Genomic DNA, 22114 nt, shown 5'->3' with positions numbered 1-22114 from the left:
GATCTGATCGATCAAATGGGGAAAATCTTGATCCCAGTAGCTCTAACCTGGGGGTGGAATATGATGGGAGATATAAATTTAAATGTCTATAAGATCTCTCCCAAAAGAAGCACAGTCTCGAAGGGCAAAGTTCATTCCCTTTTCCATAAGACCAGCATAAGTAGAACAAGTTCAGTATACTCACCTGCTTGATCCCCTATGAGGAATCCTTTTTCACATGCCACACCAAATGTACTTGGTTTGCAGGAGCAGTGGCACTGGGTTCCTTCCACAATGGCCACGCCGCCATTTTGACAAGGCCGGCAATGACAGGGGTCAAATTCATCCAGATATTCCTCAAGAGCTCGTTTCAAGTACAGTCTTTTCACAGAGGCACAGGGCACTTCTTTCACCAGCTCGTACAAAGGTGTCAACTATACAGATAAAGGCACCAAGTTAAGATTTAGGCAAGAATATTTCATCAAAGATTTAGGCAAGAGACCCACCGCCGAGATGTGATCCCGGGGGGCCGCACGCATGTGCGGCCTCTCCACAGCTGCACAAGCGTGAATCCAGACCCAGCAAAACCTCTTTCGGCATGAGCAACTCCTCGCAGAACATCTCCAGCCTGAGAACTAAGCCTCGGCCCCGTGCCCGCCCGGGAGGGGAAAGGTATTTCTCTCTCTCGCCTCTTTCTCTTCGGGGATGAAGGGCTCGGTGGCCGCCATATTAAGACGACCACAGATGGGATTTACGACAAAAACTGCAGCAAAAGGACACGAGGGTGCTCTTGGGAAGGTGGGAGGCACCGGCCCCTCCCACCGCCGAGATGTGATCCCGGGGGCCGCACGCATGTGCGGCCTCTCCGCAGCTGCACAAGCGTGAATCCAGACCCAGCAAAACCTCTTTTGGCATGGGCAACTCCTCGCAGAATGTCTCCAGCCTGAGAACTAAGCCTCGGCCCTGTGCCCGCCCGGGAGGGGAAAGGTATTTCTCTCTCTCGCCTCTTTCTCTCCGGGGATGAAGGGCGCGGTGGCCGCCATATTAAGACGACCACAGATTGGGTTTTCAAGCCTGCAATGATCCAATATCTGGAAGAAATCTCCCTGGACTTTGTGTTAAAGTACAGAAATTCAAAACCTTATTTGTCTTCACAGTAGGTCTGAATCTAGTGGGGTACTCCTAACAACAATAGTGAGGTTTGTGTTGAAATATTGAATGTAACCAAAGTAAACAGAATGTAAAATGAAACTTATCAGTTACAAGGTAGGGGGTGGGGGGGCGGGATGGGAGGTGTACTGTGTGGGTTATTTTTTTTTTTTTTGGTGGTGGTATATGGGCACTGGTGAAGGGATGGTTGTTTCAGCATTGTATAACTGAGACCTAAGCCTGAAAGCATTGTAATCTTCCACACGGTGATTTAATAAAATAAAATTTAAAAAAAAAAAAAAAGATTTAGGCAAGAATATTTTCCTTTGGGCATTATGGCTCAACCATTTTAAAAAATCAAAAACTATTCCTAGTTTGAATACCAATCACTTCTTGTGCAGATAAAAAGAAAGTAATTCACTTTCTTTGCAAGATAAACCTAGAAAAGAAATTGGCACTGGAGAAATATTTTTATAACTTGTGTGCATACATTTAAAAAAAATTATAAACAACAGGGCATTTATTTTCTAGCTATTGGAATGTTTGTTTTGAAAACAATGTACTTTCCCCCTGCAGAGAACAGAAGAAAGAGAAATGCACTAAAATAGAGCAAAGAAGCAAATGTAAATTAAATTATGGTCCGAGTTCCTGACTCTAGGAACTGTAATAAACCCCTCTACTGGAAATGGTGTTCCTCTTTCCCAAGAAAAGGTTAAGAGAGGTAGGCATTTTTGCTCCGTTAGTTATGTACACAGAATAGAAACTTTGAGATCATGGATGTACTGATCAAGCTTTTACAATCTGCTTTCCCAGGGACAAAAAAGCTCTGATTTAGAGCAATTCCAAACCTTTCCAGAGCAAGTACTCTCAGCCAAAATACCACCATGATGTCTCCGAACCAGAGTTGGGATGAGAGATGTATCATTGGCTTTTGAGAAAGTCAGTGTGAACTGGCCACAGTATTGCCCTGTGAGCATGGAGATTCCCCCAGAGCCAGCCATTCTGCCTCACTGCCCACTGCCTCGACTCAGTTGCTTCCGAGCTGAAGAGCATTGCGCACTCATCGATCATAAGTCATATCTATCTGTGTCCTTCCTGTCTAGCTGTTAAGGTATCATAACTATGGTCATTACAGTCCTTTGTTGAAAGGACATCATTGCAAATGAAAAGAAAAGGAATATATTTTTTCCCTAATCAACAATTAAGAATTTTTAAAGGCTTACATGTTATATTGACCATAAGTATAAGCCATTATGAATAATAAAGGAAGTTAAGATTTCTCAGGAAATCACACATTCTCCCTGCAGCCTAATATTGGAGGCAAGTGATTGTAGTCTGTTGTTAGGAGCGTAACTGAGGGGATATTATCACTGAGCCACACCCCCAGTGAGCTCAGGGGTTACTCCTGATTCTATACTCAGGGATAACTCCTGATGGTGCCTCCGGGGAGGTGTGTCGGGGACCACACATGGTGCCAAGAAGAAAACAGTAGTGAGTCACACAAGCAAGGCAAGTACCTTAAACCCTGTATTATCTCTCTTGTCTTTTGTCCACATTTTTTTTAATCTCTGAGAGTCAATCTAGGACATTGTTTGACTCTCAGGGAAGGAAATAAATCACAGAGTTAAGTCTGCTGTGGCATAGGATTTGAAAATGTACACAAGTTCCAAGACGAGCCTGGAAAAATATGTGTATATCACACATTTTGACTTTCTTATGCACAACTTCATTCACAATAACGACCAGGTAGGAGGCGGAAAGATAGTACAGGAGTAAGCGCATGGCCAAGCTTGGTTCAATCCCCAGCACTGCACATGGTCCCCTGAGCAGTACCGCCAGAGACTACTCCTGAACACAGAGCCAGGCCCAGGCCCAGGGACCATTAGGTATAGATAGCCTCCCTTCCCCAATAGAGACAGAAAACTGGATATAATTCAGCTGAAGTTCACCTAGTTGACCACCTAAATAATAAAATATGTGCCTGGATCTGATGTGAGAGCATTTGCAGTGTCTTATCACTCTCCTACCACCTCACAATAAACGAACAAACTAATCCTTACATCACCCAGAAAGCTTCAGGGTTTGGTTTTGTTTTTTGCCAATTTATTATAGTACATTTAAAACCAAAAATAAAAACTGTGCTGGGGTTTTTTTGTGTCTCTATTTGTGTACTAGGCCTCAATTTTGCATGTTGTGTCACTGACTTCAATTTTTCCACAAGATCTGTTGTCCTTATTCTAGCTTTGTTTAGCGGCCACGGTCACTGTACTGAGGTCTTACTCCTGGATCTGTGCTCAAGGATCACCATGTGGTGCTAGGGACCCAACCTGGGTTGGCTTCAGAGAAGCACGTTACCAGCTGTACTATCTCTCAGCCATTCAATCTGTAATTACTCCTAGCTTCCTGATTTTAAAGACACAACTATTTCCCTATAAAGGGCTGGGGCTGGGAATGACTCAACGGCAAAAACACCTCCTTGCAAGCCTGAGCTTGGTGAGGTCATAGTTCATCCCTGGCACTATCCTATATTCCTAAGTGCAACCCAGAGGCTCTGGGTTTCGAATCCCCAAATGTACAATCTCCAGCACACTGTAATCAAGTGTGTTCAACATGGCAACAACATTGCAACATCAGCCATTGCAACAAAAGCAACAAAAGGAGAGGGAAGGGAAGTCATTAAAAATTAAAATGTATAAAAAACATTAAAAATATGAAAACTATCAATAAAAATATCAAGACTAACTATAAAAAACATCCTAAGATTCTTTCAACCAAATTGGTGCAATCTTCATTTTTATGACTCCCGGAGTCTACCAGCTGCAGCCACTGGAAGAAAGGTATTCTGAGGATTGTCAGAGTAGACTAGGATAAATGCCTTCCTCTTGCAAAAATCTATAATTCCTCTAAATTAGGAACCAAGAAAAACATAACCAAATTATGTCCAGTGCTTAAAATGCAAATGTTGCATTAATTTCTCTTGGGACTTAGAAGACATTTAACCTTTACAACTGGAATGTGGACATATGAGATAATGAACCTTCTGTTTCTTATTATTATGTATGCATTCATTTTACTACAAAACATAATTGGGATACAGAAAATGCTAATTACAGCCTTCTCTATTTAACCACCTTGCTTTAATCTCATTTTCCCAGTGCAAATAAACATGACTGTTTTCTACTGCTTTAAAGGGAGCATAGCATACCTTTTGTTTTATAACTTGAGGAAGATTAGTCACAGATCCTGCCCAAGAAGAATACCGCTGTCTATTTCCAGCTGGATTGTCAAGGTCCAGAAAACTTAGGCCAGACACTAAACCTGCATTTCCCCCTCTGACAAATGGGTGTCCTCTCAGCACATTGCTCCGAGTTCCTACACAAGTGAAAAATCAAATGAAAAACTTCAGACGTACAAATAAGATGAAAGTGAGAATATACAAGCAAAAAATCTATCTGGTATTAAAGTAGAACCCATTTAATTGCATGATATTCTGGAAAAGAAAAAAACTGTAGGCAGTAAAATTATCAGTGGTTTCCAGGGATGGGCAAAGGATGAATAAGTGGAGCAAAATGGATTTTTAAGGCAGTGAAATTGCTCTGGATGCATACATGGCACTATAGATTTGTCTAAGCCCATCAATGTACAACACTATGAGTGAACCTAGAGTAAGCTATGGACCCTGGGTGATAATCAGGGGTATGCCCATTGTAAGGAGGAAGAAACTTCTTCAAAATGCTCAAAAACAGAGGCCAGGGCACCAGTACAGAGTAGGGTGTTTGCATCACAAGTGGCTGACCCGGATTCGATCCCTGATATTCCATATGGTCTCCCTGAGCACTGCAAGGATTAATTCCTGAGTGCAGAGCAGGAGTTATCCCCTGAGCATCTCTGGATGTGGGGAAAAAAATTGCTCAAACAGGTCTCCCAAGATATGTCACTTGGGCTTGTGGATTGTTTCAAGCTAAGGCTAATTAAGACCTAAATACTCACAAGAAAACGTTCTACTCCCTGGACTACCCAGGAGAATGAAAACTGAGGATATCACCTAGAGTTCATATTTTTGTCGGAAATAACCTTTATCTATCTAAATGAGCATGAAAATCTAACAGCTGAGCACCTGTTCTTTGTCATACAAGTCACCTCTCTGTCTTCATCATGGGAGGTCCCTTCTCACTCCCTAAAGCCACCTGTCTCTCTCTTATCGCTTATCTCAGGATCTATACATCCTCATTTTGCCTCAATGCCTTTAGGACCCATATTCATGTAGATACTCCACACAGAATTAAATTTGTTTTTTTCTCCTGCTTTGCCTGTTTAAAGCTAATTTGATTGCTTCTCAGCTGGAGGGAAATCTAAAGTGTAGGGGGAAATTGACTCTCTGCCACTACAATCACGAATGTTCTATCATGGCATTGTTCACTTACAGTGAGGGATCTGAGAGATCGTGTGCCCATGTAAGAATGGCAAGTATATGGGAACTCTGTAATTTTTATTTGGTTGTGCTATGATATAAAAACTACTTTCAAAAATAATATGTAAAGTGGATGGCTATGGAGAGTATCATGCTAAGTGAAATCAGTCAGAGAAGGACAGACATAGAATGACTTCTCTCCATTTGTGGACTATAAAGTAATATAATAAGAGACTAACTCCTAAGGCCAGTTAGAGACAAGGGCCAGGTGGATCGCTCCATGGCTTGGAAGCCAGTCTCATGTGCTGGGGAAAAAGGCAGCTGGGATAGAAAAAGAGACCACTAAGTAAATGATGGTTGGAGCGCTCACTTGGGATGGCAGATGCATGCTGAAAGTAGACTATGGACCAAACATGACGGCCATGTAGTACCTGAATTGCAAACCATAATACCCAGAAGGAGAGAGAGAGTAAGAGGGAAGGTGCCTGCCACAGAGGCAGGGGGTGGGAAGGGGTGGGGGTGGCGGGAAGGATACTGGGAACATTGATGATGGAGAATGGACACTGGTGGAGGGATGGGTACTTGAACATTGTATGACTGAAACGTAATCATGAAATTTTATAAGTCTGTAACTATATCTCACGGGCGATTCATTACAATCAAATTTTAAAAATCATTAAAAGAATAATATCTATTAAGAGGGAAGAGAATGCAATTATAACCCGACAGCAAATGATATGAGAGAATTATTTTTTATATTTTTCAAGTAGTAAAAGTACTATGGGTCCGGAGGATCAGTGGGGTGGCTAAGTGCATGGTCATGAGTTCAAATTCTCAGAGTCTTCTCATGCTGAATGTGAGCCTAGACACAGCTACTTGAGCCTGGCAGCTCTGCTGCCTGTAGCTGCCTATGCTGCAAGCGATTCTCAGCCAGACCACAGCCAGGTGTATGTGAAAGCACCACCACCTCCGAAAAAAGACATGCCATCACTGCAAAACAGGAAGTGGGAGCTCTGGAGAGCAGATGCTCAAGCACCACCACAAGCATCTAAACGGAAACTTGTGAGCTTTAACTAAGAGTGAGCATCCGGGAGAGATGTTGGCAAGCCGGGGAACAACCGCAGCCACCTGATGTGTTACTTTCATGAACATTGAACATCACAAATAAAAATGTGCACACACCCTCACCAGGGCTGTGGGCAAGCCCTGGTCATCACAACAACAGCAACATCACCAAAAACTAAGAAGGAAAGGGAAAGGGTGGGAACACATTTTTTTAAATTTTCAATTTTATAAAAGTTCCCTGGGTCTTAACAACAAAGGGGAAGGGAAGGAGGGAGAAAGACTTCATTCTAAAGGTATGACTTTGTACCCCTAAAACATATCACTTTATCACTTATCACTGTCATCCCATTGTTCTTCAATTTACTCTAGCAGGCACTACTAGCGTCTCTATTCCTCCCAACCCTGAGATATTAGCAGCCTCTCCTTACTCATCATTCCCAACGATTGGAGGCTCTTTCAGGGTCAGGGGAATGAGACCTATCATTACTGTTTTTAGCATATCAAATTCACCAACAGGTAGCTTGCCAGACCCCTAAAACACATACAGTCTTTGAAGCTAAATTACCTCTATTTCATTTAAGTTTGGAAAATAGGGCCAAGGAGAAGGCTCAAAAGGCTGGGGTGCACACTGTGCATGCAAGAACCAAGAATTCAATCCCCAGTACTACATGGTCCCCCCCAGCACCACCAGGCATGTCCCCCCAAAAATAAACAAATAATTATTTAAATAAAATAAAAAGTTTTTTCATGTTCAGCCAATTGAGCTTTAGGAATCCCGTAGAATCTTCATCTGCCTCTCATTCACCGTCTCTCTAGCATATCTCTCTGTTGACTTCTCCTTTACCTTCCATATTCCTAATATTTTCCAGTTCCTGTTTTCTCAGATTCTTCATTCTCAGTCCCTCTTCTATTTACACAGCTTTGTTTGGACTCAATCATTTCCCCTCTAATCTTTCCCTGCACGAAATCCTTTATTAGTATGCTCCTGTCATCAGGAAGAAATCCCAGCTCCTCAAGAAGGTGTCTCAGGCACGACCAAATCTCCTTTCCTTCCTGTTCCTCACACAAAGACTAGCCTGTCCCCTTCCCCACCCTCTCTGTCACCACCATCGAATATGAATACGGAACAACTGTGTCACTGAGCAAAACTTAAACCTTTGCCTGAGGGTGTCCCTTTTCTAGCTTCTTCACTGTTGACACAGAAAAGAAAGCAGAGACAATGCCATTCTGAACTTCCAGCCCCACATATCACACTGCAATGAGAGATGAGAGAGAAGTCCCAGGAAGAAATAACCAATCAAAATAACAGTAGAATGCCAAGGAAGCCCTTGCACACTAATAATAAATCACCAGGAAAGGGGACAGACACTAAGAGGCTTCAAGTAGCCACTCCTATTCACCTGCAGCGTTTTTTAAGGCATCTTCCAGCCACTTGCAATTCTGTTCCGATGACTGAGAAAAGAAAACCCCGGAACTTGAAGAGGCACATTCCTGTTTATTTTCTGCAGTCAGACCTGGGAATAAATGTTTGAAACATGTTTAATTTCAGCTTTTGTTGAAGACCTTCTTTGAGCAGCAGCCAGGTGTGGGGGGGGTGGGGGGCGGAGAAGAGGTTTCCTGCTAATCAAGAGGAATAAGATACATACATTTTTGAGTGCTCCCCTAGAATCAAGGACTAGAGGAAGGGTTGCAGGACTTTCATAATTTAAAAAAAAGTAACAGATACATGCATATAATTGAAGAGTGAAGCATCAAGTCTGGAAAATTTACATCTAGATCACTGAACAAATGCTAGCTTCTGTTAGCTTTGACATTGGAGAAGAGACAGGACAATTGCTGCCTTAAACAGTGCAGGGGTGATACTTCATCTATACATAGTTTCTTAGGCATAAAGCAAAAATATAAAGATAGGTGTGTTATCTGGGGCTGGAGCAATAGCACAGAGGGTAGGGCATTTGCCTTGCAGGCAGCCAACCTGGGTTCGATTCCCAGCATCCCATATGGTCCCCGAGCACTGAAAGGAGTGGCTCCTTCTGAGTGCAGAGTCAGAAGTCACCCCTAAGAATTGCCGGGTGTGACCAAAAAAGGAAACAAAAAAAGGATAGGTGTGTTACAAACTTCAGTCTGCCTAATGGAGACTTCAAAACCTGGGTTCTAGTGTTGCAGCACTGTTGTCCTGTTCATCAATTTGCTCAAGCAGGCACCAGTAATGTCTCATTGTGAGACTTGTTGCTACTGTTTTTGGCATATTGAATATGCCACGCCATGAGTAGCTTGCCAAGCTCCACCCTGCGGGCAGTATAGTCTCATAGCTTGCAGATTCTGGACTCTCTGAGAGGGGTGGAGGAATCAAACTGGGTCACCCAAGTGCAAGGAAAACACCCTACCCGCCATGCTATCGCTCCAGTCCTAGTGCTAAAGTAAATAATTTCTAAAAGCTTCAATCCCCCCATCTTTAACACCCTTAATATCTCTGATTTCTAGCATTTTCTCCCCGTGATCTATATCATTTGGGCTGGAGCCATAGCACAGTGGGCAGGGCACTTGCCTTGCACGTGGCGGACCAGGGTTTGTTTCCTCCATCCCTCTTGGAGAGCCCGCACGCTACTGAGAGTATCTCACCCACATGGCAGAGCCTGGCAAGCTACCCGTGGCGTATTCGATATGCCAAAAACAGTAACAGCAAGTCTCACAATGAAGACATTAGTGGTGCCCACTCAAGCAAACCGATGAACAAAGGGACAACAGTGCTACAGCAATCTATATCCTTCACAGAAACAATTTCCACTCATCAGATGTAGTTTAGTCTATTTTTAAGAATGTATAATAATATAATAAATTGGCTGCTCTCCACCCAGATGTGACCCAAGCAGCCACACAGGAGCGGCCCCTCTATTCCTGAACGCCCATGATCCCGGAGGCCAACTAACTACTTTCAGCACCAGCAGCTTCTTGCAGAAATGCCTCTAGACTGTGAACTAAGCTATGGCCCCATGCTGCCCCGGGAGGGGAAAGGTTATTCTCTCTCGGCTTTTCCTTTCCCCCTGGTGGCATGGCGACCGCATCTTATAAAACCCACCAAACAGAGGTACGAGCTTGCAATAATGCAATTTCTGGCAGAAATTTCTCTGGACTTAGTTACTAAAATACCAGAAATCCAAAACCTTGTATGCTCTTCATTCTCAGCAATGGAAAACAAATTATCAGATGCTGCCTCTTTGGCAGGTCTGATTGTTGGGGGGAAATTCCAAATAATAATGGTGAGCTTCCTGTTGAAATATTGAATGCAATCAAAGTAAAGAGAAAGTAAAGTGAAAATCATCAGCCACACAGGCGGGGGTTGGGGGTGGGATGGGAGATATACTGAGGTTCTTGCTGGTTGAACATGTGCACTGGTGAAAGGATGGGTGTTCGATCATTGTATGACTGAGACTTAAGCCTAAAAGCTTTGTAACTTTTCACATGGTGATTCAGTAAAAAAATTTAAATATATATAATAACTAAATTTTACATAATATTACTGTATCTTTTTAATATTACCCTTTTTATGTTTGTTGATTTGGGGGCCATACCTGGCAGTCTTCAGAACTTGCTCCTGTCTCTGCACTCAGGGATTACACCCGATTTGGCTGACTGAATAATATGGGGTACCAGGGATTAAACCCCCTTTAGCCACATACAAGGCAAACAATTTACCTGCTATGCTGTCTTTTTTTCCCCTATTTCTTAATGAGCAATGAAGAGTTAGGGGTATATTTTATCCCAGGAGCTTAGATAATATTTTAATTAAAACTTTTAGAGAAGTAGAAACTTCTCAAAACGAAGTGTTTTACTCAAAGTTAAAAGAAAAATCCACATACCAATTTGGAAAGCTTTTTTAAAAAAATCTTTTTTGTTTCTTTTACGTACGAGGGGAAAATATAATGGGCAGCAATCTGAATTTAGATCAAGACTCTTGCTCAATTAATTTTCCAAAGAAATACTGTTGGGATAAAACCTGTGCTTGTGCATTCATTTCAACCTGTGATGTTAGAAAAGTTAAAATTTGAGTTAAATATTCATTAGTAGAGGGGGCCAGACTGATAGTACAGCAAGTAGGGTGCTTGTCTTTTTTCTTTCTTTTTCTTTTTTTTTTTTGGCTTTTTGGGTCACACCCAGGGATGCACAGGGGTTACTTTTGGCTCTGCACTCAGGAATTACTCCTGGCGGTGCTGGGGGACCATATGGGATGCTGGGAATCGAACCCAGGTTGGCCGCATGCAAGGCAAACGCCGTACCCTCTGTGCTATCGCTCCAGGCCCTAGGGTGCATGTCTTGCACACAGTCAAGCCAGATTCTTTCTCCAGCTCCTTAGATTGTCCTCTGAGAAGCTCCAGGAGTGAGCCCTGAGTGCAAAGCCAGGAGTAAATCCTGAGCACTGTCGGCTGTGCTCCCTCTCCCACAAATAGTTTATCGGTAGAACGTAGGGCCAATGGAAACACAGAAAATATATTGTAGTTCCCCCATAAGGTAAGACTACGAATTGTCCTCTGAATCTTAGCTGAGAAGACTTCCTCTTCTCTAGGGTGATATGCAAGAAAGTTTTGACAAAGAGAGGCACTCTGAGAGGTGATTTGGAATGGAGAAGTTGGTGGGTATCCTCACAGAACCAAGCTGAGAAGGAGGACACTTGACTTGAACCATCAGTAAACCTGGGCCCAAAGTCTCAGAGGAAGACCAAAGTAGTAAAACATTATTCTCTCCCTTACCGCATCAGGGTCTGCACTGTGATGTTCACAAAACATGAACTCAGAGGTGTGCCTCTGTACTAGCAAAATCCTGCCACTCTAGGAGCAATGTTAGAGACTATGCTCATCTGGGAATCAGGTAGACCTTCTTAAGGTCTCCATGCACTTAGACGAGCCTTGTGTGGCACTGAGTCTCCACGGCTCTGACAGGAATCAGATGGCCTCTCCCTCGGCAGGAGGGACGATCATTCCTCACCTCTAAACTCACCTGTGCTCAAGAAGGAATTCAATAAATTCAAACTATTATTTCATACAAGTATTGGTAACAAGCAAACTACTGATATCAAGAGCAGGTATTTTTCAGCACGTGAGTGGCAAAGAACAGAGGTGGATAAAACGGTTCTCTAACATATTATTCACTTCTTTAATAGAAGTAAATTCCTCATATGCTTTCTCTGAGCAATATTACTTAATCTGAGAAACAGAAAAAGGTTTAAAGAGCAGAGGTGAATAAAGTATTCTCTAAAATATTCTTATTTTACTTAATACAAGTGAATTCCTCAGATGCTTTCCTAGAGGAATATTATTTAATAGGAGAAATAGAAAAACTTCTTTAAGTATCCTAAAAATTCTAAGGAACCACATTTTAAAGATAACCCATAATGATAATGGCTTAACTCACATTTTAGGGTACTGTCAAAAGAGTAAATACGACTTTTAAAACTTGAGAGATTTTAATTAGTCAGGTGGAGTCCTGCCATGTTTGACTTCTTTGCTATTTAATCTCTATTTGCCATAATTTAGAGTTCAATGGTTTAACAAGACATTATTTCCCACATTAAAATTCCTGTAATGCTCCATATAACAATTATTTAGTACTCTACCATGTTCTTTGAATTTTTCTGAGTCCATATAAAATAGAAGTTGATATTCTCCTCCCAAGGACCCAGACTGCAGATAATGTGTCCCGTACTGATCAATCAGTCTCCGGTAGGCACTGTAGTCATACAGAGAGGGAAGGTAGGAAAGTTCCTTCCAGAATGATTCCGCAAGTTGCAAAAATTCTGGATTGTTATTGATAAACTGAGCCACTTCAACAGTGTTCTGAATAACCATCAGTTGGTAACTCTGTGGGAAGAAAAGGTATAAAGGCAATGGTATTAGTTCCCTGCTCTTTGTCATCATCAAAGACCACCTCCAATTAACCCAGACTCTAAGAATTTTCACTTTTGATGCATACAGAAGTATCTTTTGAGACCACCAACTGAAGCAATTCAGAAATGCTTGAAATCCTAAACAGGAAAAATTTCTGTTATTGCATGGCAATTCCATTTACAGATGGCCTTTAAGTCACCAAGATTATGTGTAAACTATGTGTTCCTCAACTACAAAAAAAGGACTCAAATATACACTATAAAGCTAGGACAGTATTAACTAGAATATTTGACTGCAATGTTTTTAAATATTTTCAAATAAGAATTATTTAATAAAAAATTTAAAGTACAAATAAATATATTTTTAAAAAGAATTGTCTCCTAAAGGTCATACTTGGCATGCTCGGTTATTACTTCTGGCTCTGTGCTCAGGAATCACTCCTGGTAGGATTCTAGGGACCATATAGAGTACTGGGGATCAAACACCAGGTTGGCTGCATGCAAAGAAAGTTCTCTACCCACTGTCCTATTTCTCCAACATTTCATACTATCTCTTTGAAAGAGAAACTATTGTTCTGCTTTTTTAAAATTAAAGCTGAGCATTTTGATTAATATTACTGTATCACTGTATCACTGTCATCCCATTGCTCATCGATTTGCTCAAGCAGGCACCAGTAACGTCTCCATTGTGAGACTTGTTACTATTTTTGGGTATATCGAATACGCCAAGAGGAGCTTGGCAGGTTCTGCCATTCGGGCAAGATACTCTCGGTAGCTTGCCAGGCTCTCTGAGTGGGGCAAAGGAATCGAACCCCGCTTGGCCTCATGCATAGCAAATGCCCTATCCGCTGTGCTATCGCTCCAGCCCTTAGTCTGAAAGTAGTGAGTGGTCGTAAGGTCAACCTAAAGTCAACCTGCAGCAAACTATAAACTTTGATTAGTATACTTTTATTAATGTTAGAAGTACTCAAATATATAGAGAGATCAAAAGGGAATACCCTGCCACAGAAGCAGGGTGGGGTGGGGGGGATATGGGATTGGGGGGTGGGAGGGATACCTGGTTTATTGGTGGTGGAGAATGGGCAGTGGTGAAAGGATGTGTTTGCGAACATTGTATGAGGGAAAAACAAGCTCAAAAATGTGTGAATCTGTATCTGTACCCTCATGGTGATTCACTAATTAAAGAATAAAATAAATGTAAAAAAAGAAGTACCCAAATCTGTAAAATAAAGAAAAGTTTACTAATATTTTTACTAACCTTTTGGCTATGATCTTCAAATTTTCCTGAAAAAGGTGTAGATGAAAAAGAACTTGAAGATCCAAAGAAGGAAGATTTATGCCGAGATGATGTCTGATATGTTGATGTTTGTTTTACATAAGACCAAGTACTGTTGTAAAATTCATAATTAAAATCATTATTTATTTTCACCTATAAAGAAAATGAAGAATTTTGCTGTGAGCAAATTAAGAGTTTGGATATAAATAAGAATGTAATCGTGGTTTCATTAATACAAAAACTGATTATATATTTATGTAATTTTTTCCAAAAGACAAAGTGTTTCCTTGACAGAAAACAACTGGGATTTATTCAAACCAGGCTTGTCTGAGTACAAGGAATATAGTTCATTCTCCAACTAGTCTTTGTTTAATAAGAAATATAGTATCAATAATGGTAATGCCAACTAAGTTACAAGATGTGGGTATAAACATTGTCCTTTTTTTTTTGGCTTTTTGGGTCACATCTGGTGATGCTCAGGGGTTACTGCTGGCTTTGCACTCAGGAATTACTCCTGGCGGTACTCAGGGGACCATATGGGATGCTGAGAATCAAACCCAGGTCGGCTGCGTGCAAGGCAAACGCCCTACCGCTGAGCTATTGCTCCAACCCCAAACATAGTCCTTTTTATTGTGACTGAAATCTCCAAGCTATTACAAAGTGGAATAGGCTACCTGTCCCCATCTCCCTGTACTTCCAGAAGTCCCTGCAGTCACACCCATGAAGTACCTTTAGCACCATTTAAGCTCATTTACTGGTTATGATCCAGAGATTCACAAATAAATCTCAAAAAAGATCAACACGTTCCAGAAGATTCTCTAAGACACTGTGCAAGGCTGAGTCACTTCAAAGCCACAATGAAATTAAAAATTTAATTCCAGTTGTATCAACTTATTAAAAATTTTGGACTTCCTGGAGCATGCAGCCTCTCTACAACATTGATAAATCAGTAATAACACACCAGATTGGATGGGATGTAATATAGAAAGCAACCAATCTCAATTAACAAAATATAAAGACAGAAAGCTTAATCAACATCTTAGCTATCTCTTTTACATGGACTTAATGTCTTCAAGGTGAGATATAAAAATCTTCACTAACTTTCTTCTAAAGAAATATTTTTATTATTCTCTTAGCAAATTATTGATAATAAGCAATAGTAAAGAAATTATGAAGGATCTGCCATGGGTCAGGCTTAAGGGGCGGTTGGGAAAATTAGAGACAATGGTAGTGGGAAGATGTAATGGTGGTGTTTGAACATTGAATGCCTGTGACAAATCATCATGAACAACTTTGTAAATCATGATGTATATATAAAGTGTAAGGGGCAAAGTAAAATAATAAATAAATAAATTTAAAAGAGAGAGAGGAAAAGAAATAGTTCCTGGGTAACATTCTTGTCTTGTCTGTGGCTGATTCTGGTTATTATTCTGGTTGTTATTCCAGGACCACATACGAGCCCTTGAGCACCACCAGGAGTGAGCCCTGAGAACAGAACCAGGTGTGGCCCCAAAACAAGCAAACAAACAAAAATAAGGCAAAAACTATAATTTCATTTTAAATCTATTGTTATATTATTGTTCTTACATACTGTGGTTTTGTTACATAGATCTGCTATAGTCAAGAATGTAAAGAGGGACCCTCTGCTCCTAAAGACTTTGATTCCAGAGGACTTCTAACCCATTTTGGCATCCAGAGCCACTTCTTACAGCAATGCACTGGGACTGTGAGCTGGGCTACAAATCCACGCTGCCTGGGGATGGATCTTTCCTCTCCACCCTGTTTTTCTGCACGGAAAATGGCAGCGGCAGCAATATCCACGTGGTGAGAGCCACCTTCTAAGACTCCTAACTCAGATGTATATGGTTTTTACACTTTGGGGCTCCTAGGTAATCATGGGAAGTGGGTGTTACCGGCACGCCCTCGACCCAGATAAATCCGGAACTGCTGAGAGCAAAACGGACCCTCTGCTCCTAAAGACTTTGATTCCAGAGGCCTTCTAACACATTTTGGCATCCAGAGCAGCTTTTTACAGCAATGCACTGGGACTGTGAGCTGGGCTATTCAATTTCTGGCAGAATTTTCCCTGGACTTTATACAGAAATCCAAAACCATGTGGCTGCGAGACTTAACATCTCTTAATTGTCAGCAATGTGAAACGGTTCCTTTTTAGCAGGTCTGACTTTGGGGGGAAACTCCAAACAATAACAGTGAGTTTTTTGCTGAAATATTGAAGGTAATCAAAGTAGCAGCCATTTCTCTAGACTAAGCAATAGCCCCACGCCGGCCAAGAAGAGGAAATATCCGTCTTTCCCAGTTGTTTCCCATTTTGGGGGAGAAACGTGGCGTGGGGTCCACCATACTAGGAGGTGCAGGAAGGGGGATGAGTAAAAAAAAAGTAAAAGGAAAAAAATAGTTATGTACTTGAAGCAGTGGGGCTACATATCTCTTCATTCTAAGCAATGGAAAACTAATTATCAAATGCTTCCTTGGTAGGGCTGTCTTTCTTAGGGGGAAACTCCAACAACAATAGTGAGTTTTGTGTTGAAATATGGAATGTAATCAAGGTAAAGAGAAAATGAAAAGAAATTCATCAGTTATGCAATTGGGGGTGGGGGGGCGGGGACGGGAGGTATACTGGGGTTTTTGGTGGTGGAATATGGGCACTGCTGAAGGGATGGGTGTTTGAATATTGTATAACTGAGACATAAGCCTGAGAACTTTGTAACTTTCCACATGGTGATTCAATTAAAAAAAGTAAAAAAAATTTTAAAAATGTGAAGACTGTGTTCTTGAAAAATATTGTTTAATCTCTTATTAATCCATGAGTTCTGCAAAGGCAGGCATTGTATTCATAATAGCTTTTTCACTTCCGTATTTTCCATGCCTGGTATACTGTTGTTTGGGGGTGGGGGGAAAAGGGGGAAGCACTGATGCTAAACACTGGATAAATGACTGAATAAAGTCTGTCTTCCCACATTTAAATAAATACTGTAATCTTATTTATACTTACTTGTAGAGTTTTTTGACAGAAAGGGATAATTAACATTGCTATTAATTTTAATGCTGCCTTTCTGGATAAAATATTAATTTTCTGATAATTTTTTAAAAATAAATAAACATATTCCTTTTTTAAAAAATTCAACATTTTCTTCTCTTCCCTATACTTTGGGACTAGGGGTGATCTAGGCATCCCTCTTAAACCATCGGATTTTCTCATCCAGCTACTTGAAATACCATATATAAGTGATATCATCCTCGGTTAATCTTTCCTCTTCTTCCTTTATTTCATTTAACAAGAGACAGGTGAGAAGCAACAGGTGCAAGGAGCAGGGTACATCATTGGTGTTAAAGAATGATAGAGCTAAATATTCAAACCAAGAGTCAACAACACTGAAATCATGAGGCCCAACCTTTAACAACCAAATTAATTTTTCTAATTAAATCACCGTGATATACAGTCACAAAGTTGCTCATGATTGGATTTCAGTCATACAATGTTCCAACACCCATCCCTTCACTAGTGTACATTTCTCACAACCAATATTCCCAGTTTCCCTCCTTCCACCCCCCCAGTCTGCCTCTGTGGCAGGCACACTCTGTCTCTCCTCTCCTCTCCTCTCCTCTCCTCTCCTCTCCTCTCCTCTCCTCTCCTCTCCTCTCCTCTCCTCTCCTCTCCTCTCCTCTCCTTTCTTTCTCTTTCTCTCCCTCTCTCTCTCTCCCTCTCTCTCGCTCCCCTCTCTCCTCCCATCCCAACCCCCTGACACACCCCACCCCTGCCACATTTCTTTTGGTCGTTATGGTTTGCAAAACAGGTACTGAATGGTAATAACCAAATTTTAAAAGGTATCTGTCAAGATGGCAGTCTTGAGATGAGGCAGAAGTGTTGGGTGGGGCGTAGGACAGGGAACCTTGGGATGCTAGTGGAGAGAAGTTGACACTGGTGACAGGATTAGTGACAGAACAATATATATCTAAAACCTGCCACTGCCACTGTCATCCAGTTGCTCATCAACTTGTTCAAGTGGGCACCAGTAACGTCTCTCATTGAGAGACTTATTGTTACTGTTTTGGGCATATTGAATATGCCACGGGTAGCTTGCCAGGCTCTGCTGTGCTGGCTCCATACTCTCGGTAGCTTGCCGGGCTCTCCGAGAGGGGCGGAGGAACCGAACACGGGTCAGCCACGTGAAAGGTGACCACCCTACCACTGTGCTATCACTCCAGCCCATCTAAAACCTAAATTTGAATAATTTATAAATCACAGTGCTTTCAGTAGAAATGACATCTGTACCTATATGTTCATTGCAGCACTGTTCACAATAGCCAAAATCTGGAAACAACCCAAGTGCCCTAGAACAGATGACATCCCATATGGTCCCCTGAGCACCGCCAGGGGTGATTCCTGAGTGCATGAGCCAGGAGTAACCCCTGTGCATTGCCAGGTGTGACCCAAAAGGCAAAAAATTAAAAAAAATTTAAAAAAAGAACAGATGACTGGTTAAAGAAACTTTGGTACATCTACACAGTGGAATACTATGCAGCTGTTAGGAGAGATGATGCTATAAAATCTTTTTATAAATGGATAGACATGGATATCCATTTAGATATCATGCTAAGTGAAATGACTCAGAAAGAGAGGGACAGACAGAAGGACTGCACTCATTTGTGGAGTATAGGATAACATCACATGAGGCTGACACCCAAGGACAGTAGAGACAAGAGCCAGGAGATTGCCCCATAGCTGGAAGCCTGCTTCATGAGTGGAGAGGAGAAGGCAGATGGAATAGAGAAGGGATAACTAAGAAAATGATGTCTGGAGAAACCAGTCGAGATCGGAGATTTGGGCCGAAAGTAGATAATGGACCAAACATGATGACCTATCAGTGTCTGTGCTGCAATCCATAATGCCCAAAAGGAGAGAAAGAGAGTATGGGGAATATTGTCTGCCATGGAGGCAGGGGGAGGGTAGGAAAGGGGGGTATACCGGGGATATTGGTGGTGGGGAATGTGCACTGGTGGAGGGATAGGTGTTTGATCATTGTGTGATTGTAACCCAAACATGAAATCTTATAAATATCTCACAGTGATTCAATATTTTTTAAAAAAATCATGGTGCTTTAATAAAATCAAATTTGGAAGAAATAAAATTCAACATCTAGCACACAAGTGAGCAGCTTAACAAAGATATACTAATAGAGAACTACAAAGCATTTGCTTAAATCTCATCTAAGAGAGGAAAACAGATAATAGATTATAGAAAAATTAGATCTTTCAGAAAGCTGAGACTATTTATGTAATGTAGTATTCTTATAGGATGGATTTATGTCAAAAGGACACAGTAAAACATTCAACTTTCTACCTGACTTGAACAAATTTTAAAATTGTACATTTTTTCCTCTGTTCTATATAGTAGAAGAAAATCATCCCCAAAGAATCGTTTAAAAGACAACAGGATTGTCACACATGGCTAACAAAAATGAGAACTCTGGCATTCATAGAATTCAAGAAAAGATAATAATTTACTTAGCCTTTACTTCATCCTCAACCAAATATCAAAATATGGTATTCACAGGGGCTGACAAGTATTATAAATATCAGAAACATCCAGTCAAAGGAAGAGTCAAAATAAAAGTAAGCACTCACAGGGGCTGGGAAGAGAGGTCATAGAGCTGGAGCTCCTGTTCTGCATGCAGGAAACCCAGGTTCTAGCTGAGGCACAACAGGTCACCCCAACACCAGCCCTGAACACTCCTGGGAGGTCATTTTTCCCAAAGCAGGACACACCTTGGCTCAAGAAGCATTCCAGGTCTTTCCTCCCTCCCTCTCTCTCTCCCTCCCTCTCTTTCTCCCTCTCTCTTTCTCTCTCTCTCCCTCTCTCTATTTCTCTCTCTCTTTCTCTCTCTCCCTCTCCCTCCCTCTCTCCCTCCCTCTCTCTCTCCCTCCCTCTCTCTCCCTCTCTCTTTCTCTCTCCCTCTCTCGATTTCTCTCTTTCTCTCTCTCCCTCTCCCTCTCTCCCTCCCTCTCTCTCTCCCTGTCTCTCTTTCTCTCTCCCTCTCTCTATTTCTCTCTCTTTCTCTCTCTCTCTCCCTCTCCCTCTCTCCCTCCCTCTCTCCCTCCCTCTCTCTCTCTCTCACTCAGAGGCAATTTTAATTACTCCTGACAAGGTCTGGGTATAGGATGCTGAGGATCAAACTAGGTGGGCTTATGTGCAAGACAAGCACTCTACCTCCTGTACTATCACATGAGCGCCATTTTTCTCTCTTTTCACAGTTCCAAAATAAGACATTTCAAAAAATAAATTTAAAAAATAGAAATAAAAGGAACACACCGATCCATCAATAGCAATATGTAATTTTAGATTCTAATTTGACAACTTGATTTTTTAAAAGAGCTGAATCTGAATCTTCCCGTAAATATTTAATTTTTTTAAATCACAGGCAATAATTTTTTGAAAAAAGTTAAACACCATGAGAATTAAAAAAACATGTAAAATAACCTCCTCTCACAATGTCTGCTCTATATAAATATTCACAGTGATCACTTTCCTTTCACAAGCATTTGTTTTTATTTTATATCCATAACACGTGTGTTTGAGATCAAAGCATAAAAAAGCACAAGAAAAGTTAAAATGAAGAATATGATATACTTTACATCAAAACTAAAAAGAAAATGACAGCATACTATGCAGCAGCCATTTTAAAGAGGCTTTATAAAGACAAAATATACATTTCTTTTTCTTTTTGGGTCGCACCTGGCAATGCACAGAGGTCACTCCTGGCTCTGCACTCAGGAATTACCCCCGGCGTTGCTCAGGAGACCATATTGGATGCTGGGAATAAAACCCGGGTCGGCCGCGTGCAAAGGCAAACACTTTACCTGCTGTGCTATCGCACCAGCCACCAAAATATACATTTTAAATTATAAACAGATATATAATAATCTTGTTTGCTACAACCATGCAAGTATATGCTCAGGAAAACAAAAAGACAAGAAGATATTTAGAAAAATATCAGAAGACAGCATATGTCTTTTTATGCCATTGTAAAAATTAAGTATGCAAATGGAAAGATGAGAAAACAAAATGCAAAAAAGTTCATTCATGATGATTGATTGCTATATATGATTTTAATCTTTCTTAATCTAGTAGAGGACAATCATAAGCATAAGCACCATACATGCCATACTCAGTGCTGTGTGCTGGGAGGTTTGTCCAATCCTATAAAGGAGCTCCTTAAATTCTTCTTACAAAACTGATTTCAGGGGCCAGAGAGATAGTACAGCAGGTAGGGCACATGCCTTGGACATGGCAGACTCTGTTTCTATCCCCAGCATCCCTGGAGTAAACCATTAGCACCACCAGGTGTGGCCAAACAAATGTTTTAAAGGCTATTTCGAAAGTTTCATGCATAGCATAATTGTCAGTCTTACTATTTCCTTCAGCCTCAGATGACCTTAGCCACTTTCTTTATTAACACTGCCACAAACAGAAACTACAAATAACAAATCTACACGCTCACTAGCATTGGTCTCTTCCTTTCTTCTTGTCTAAACTTATCTTTTGTCCCTCCAACACTCCCTCCAACCTCTTCAAATAACTTGTTAAATTGATTTCTCTCCCACAGCTTCACTTTTTTCCTAGATTACATCATGCTGCACCATATGTACACACTCTAACCTCACCAAAGCATAAAGCATCAGACTCCGCAAGGGTTCTAGAATCACAGTTATTGGGTTTCTCATCTACCACCTCCCTGATTGTGAGTAATTAGCATTTGTTTGTCTCAGTTTCTTTTTCAGTTTCATTTCTTTGTCTCAGTTTCCTCATCTATATAAAGATTAGTGAAAATTTCTTAGATTATTACATAGGGAAAAAAATCTAAAACGCGGTTGAGAAATAGCTCCACAGAATGGAGTACAGAAGACCCAGGTTTGATTCCTGGTACTTCAAGGTTACCCCAAGTACCGCTGGAAGTTACCCCCAGAGCACTGAACCCACAGTATCCCCTGAGCATGGCCAGTGTGGCAAAAATATAAAAAATAAATATTTAAAACACTGCTTGGTACATAAAGCATTCTTAATCTGTGTGAGCTGTTTTTAATCAACATTCAAACTATTTCTCTTAATATAATAGATTTAGAAATCTCCAATTTTTATAACATTGGAAGAGACAGCAAATAAGAAAATTATTAGTTAAAATTGATATGCATGCAGTATCTCATCTCTGTTCAAAAAAATATAATGCAGTAAGTACACCAAGACAAAATGCAGATGGATCCAAGAGGTTATTAATTTTCTCTACCCTAATCTTTAGTCACCACCATCTGCATCTCGTTACATGCTAAGAATAAG

General features: G+C 41.0%; 1 protein-coding gene across 1 annotated transcript in view; it reads right to left on the bottom strand.

Annotated features, from left to right (window-relative positions):
* C7 (complement C7) overlaps nt 1-22114 on the bottom strand; it is a 70652-nt gene that overhangs the window by 24419 nt on the left and 24119 nt on the right. The window contains exons 8-12 of the mRNA XM_055142800.1: nt 13744-13914; nt 12216-12459; nt 8005-8118; nt 4334-4500; nt 185-413 (exon numbers count right to left, since the gene is read on the bottom strand). Coding sequence (XP_054998775.1) covers nt 185-413; nt 4334-4500; nt 8005-8118; nt 12216-12459; nt 13744-13914 — 925 coding nt within the window. The remainder of the gene's footprint in view (nt 1-184; nt 414-4333; nt 4501-8004; nt 8119-12215; nt 12460-13743; nt 13915-22114) is intronic.

Source organism: Sorex araneus, chromosome 1, assembly GCF_027595985.1.
Source record: "Sorex araneus isolate mSorAra2 chromosome 1, mSorAra2.pri, whole genome shotgun sequence".
Classification (NCBI taxonomy): Eukaryota; Metazoa; Chordata; class Mammalia; order Eulipotyphla; family Soricidae; genus Sorex; species Sorex araneus.
This window is presented reverse-complemented; position numbering and strand designations above follow the sequence as displayed.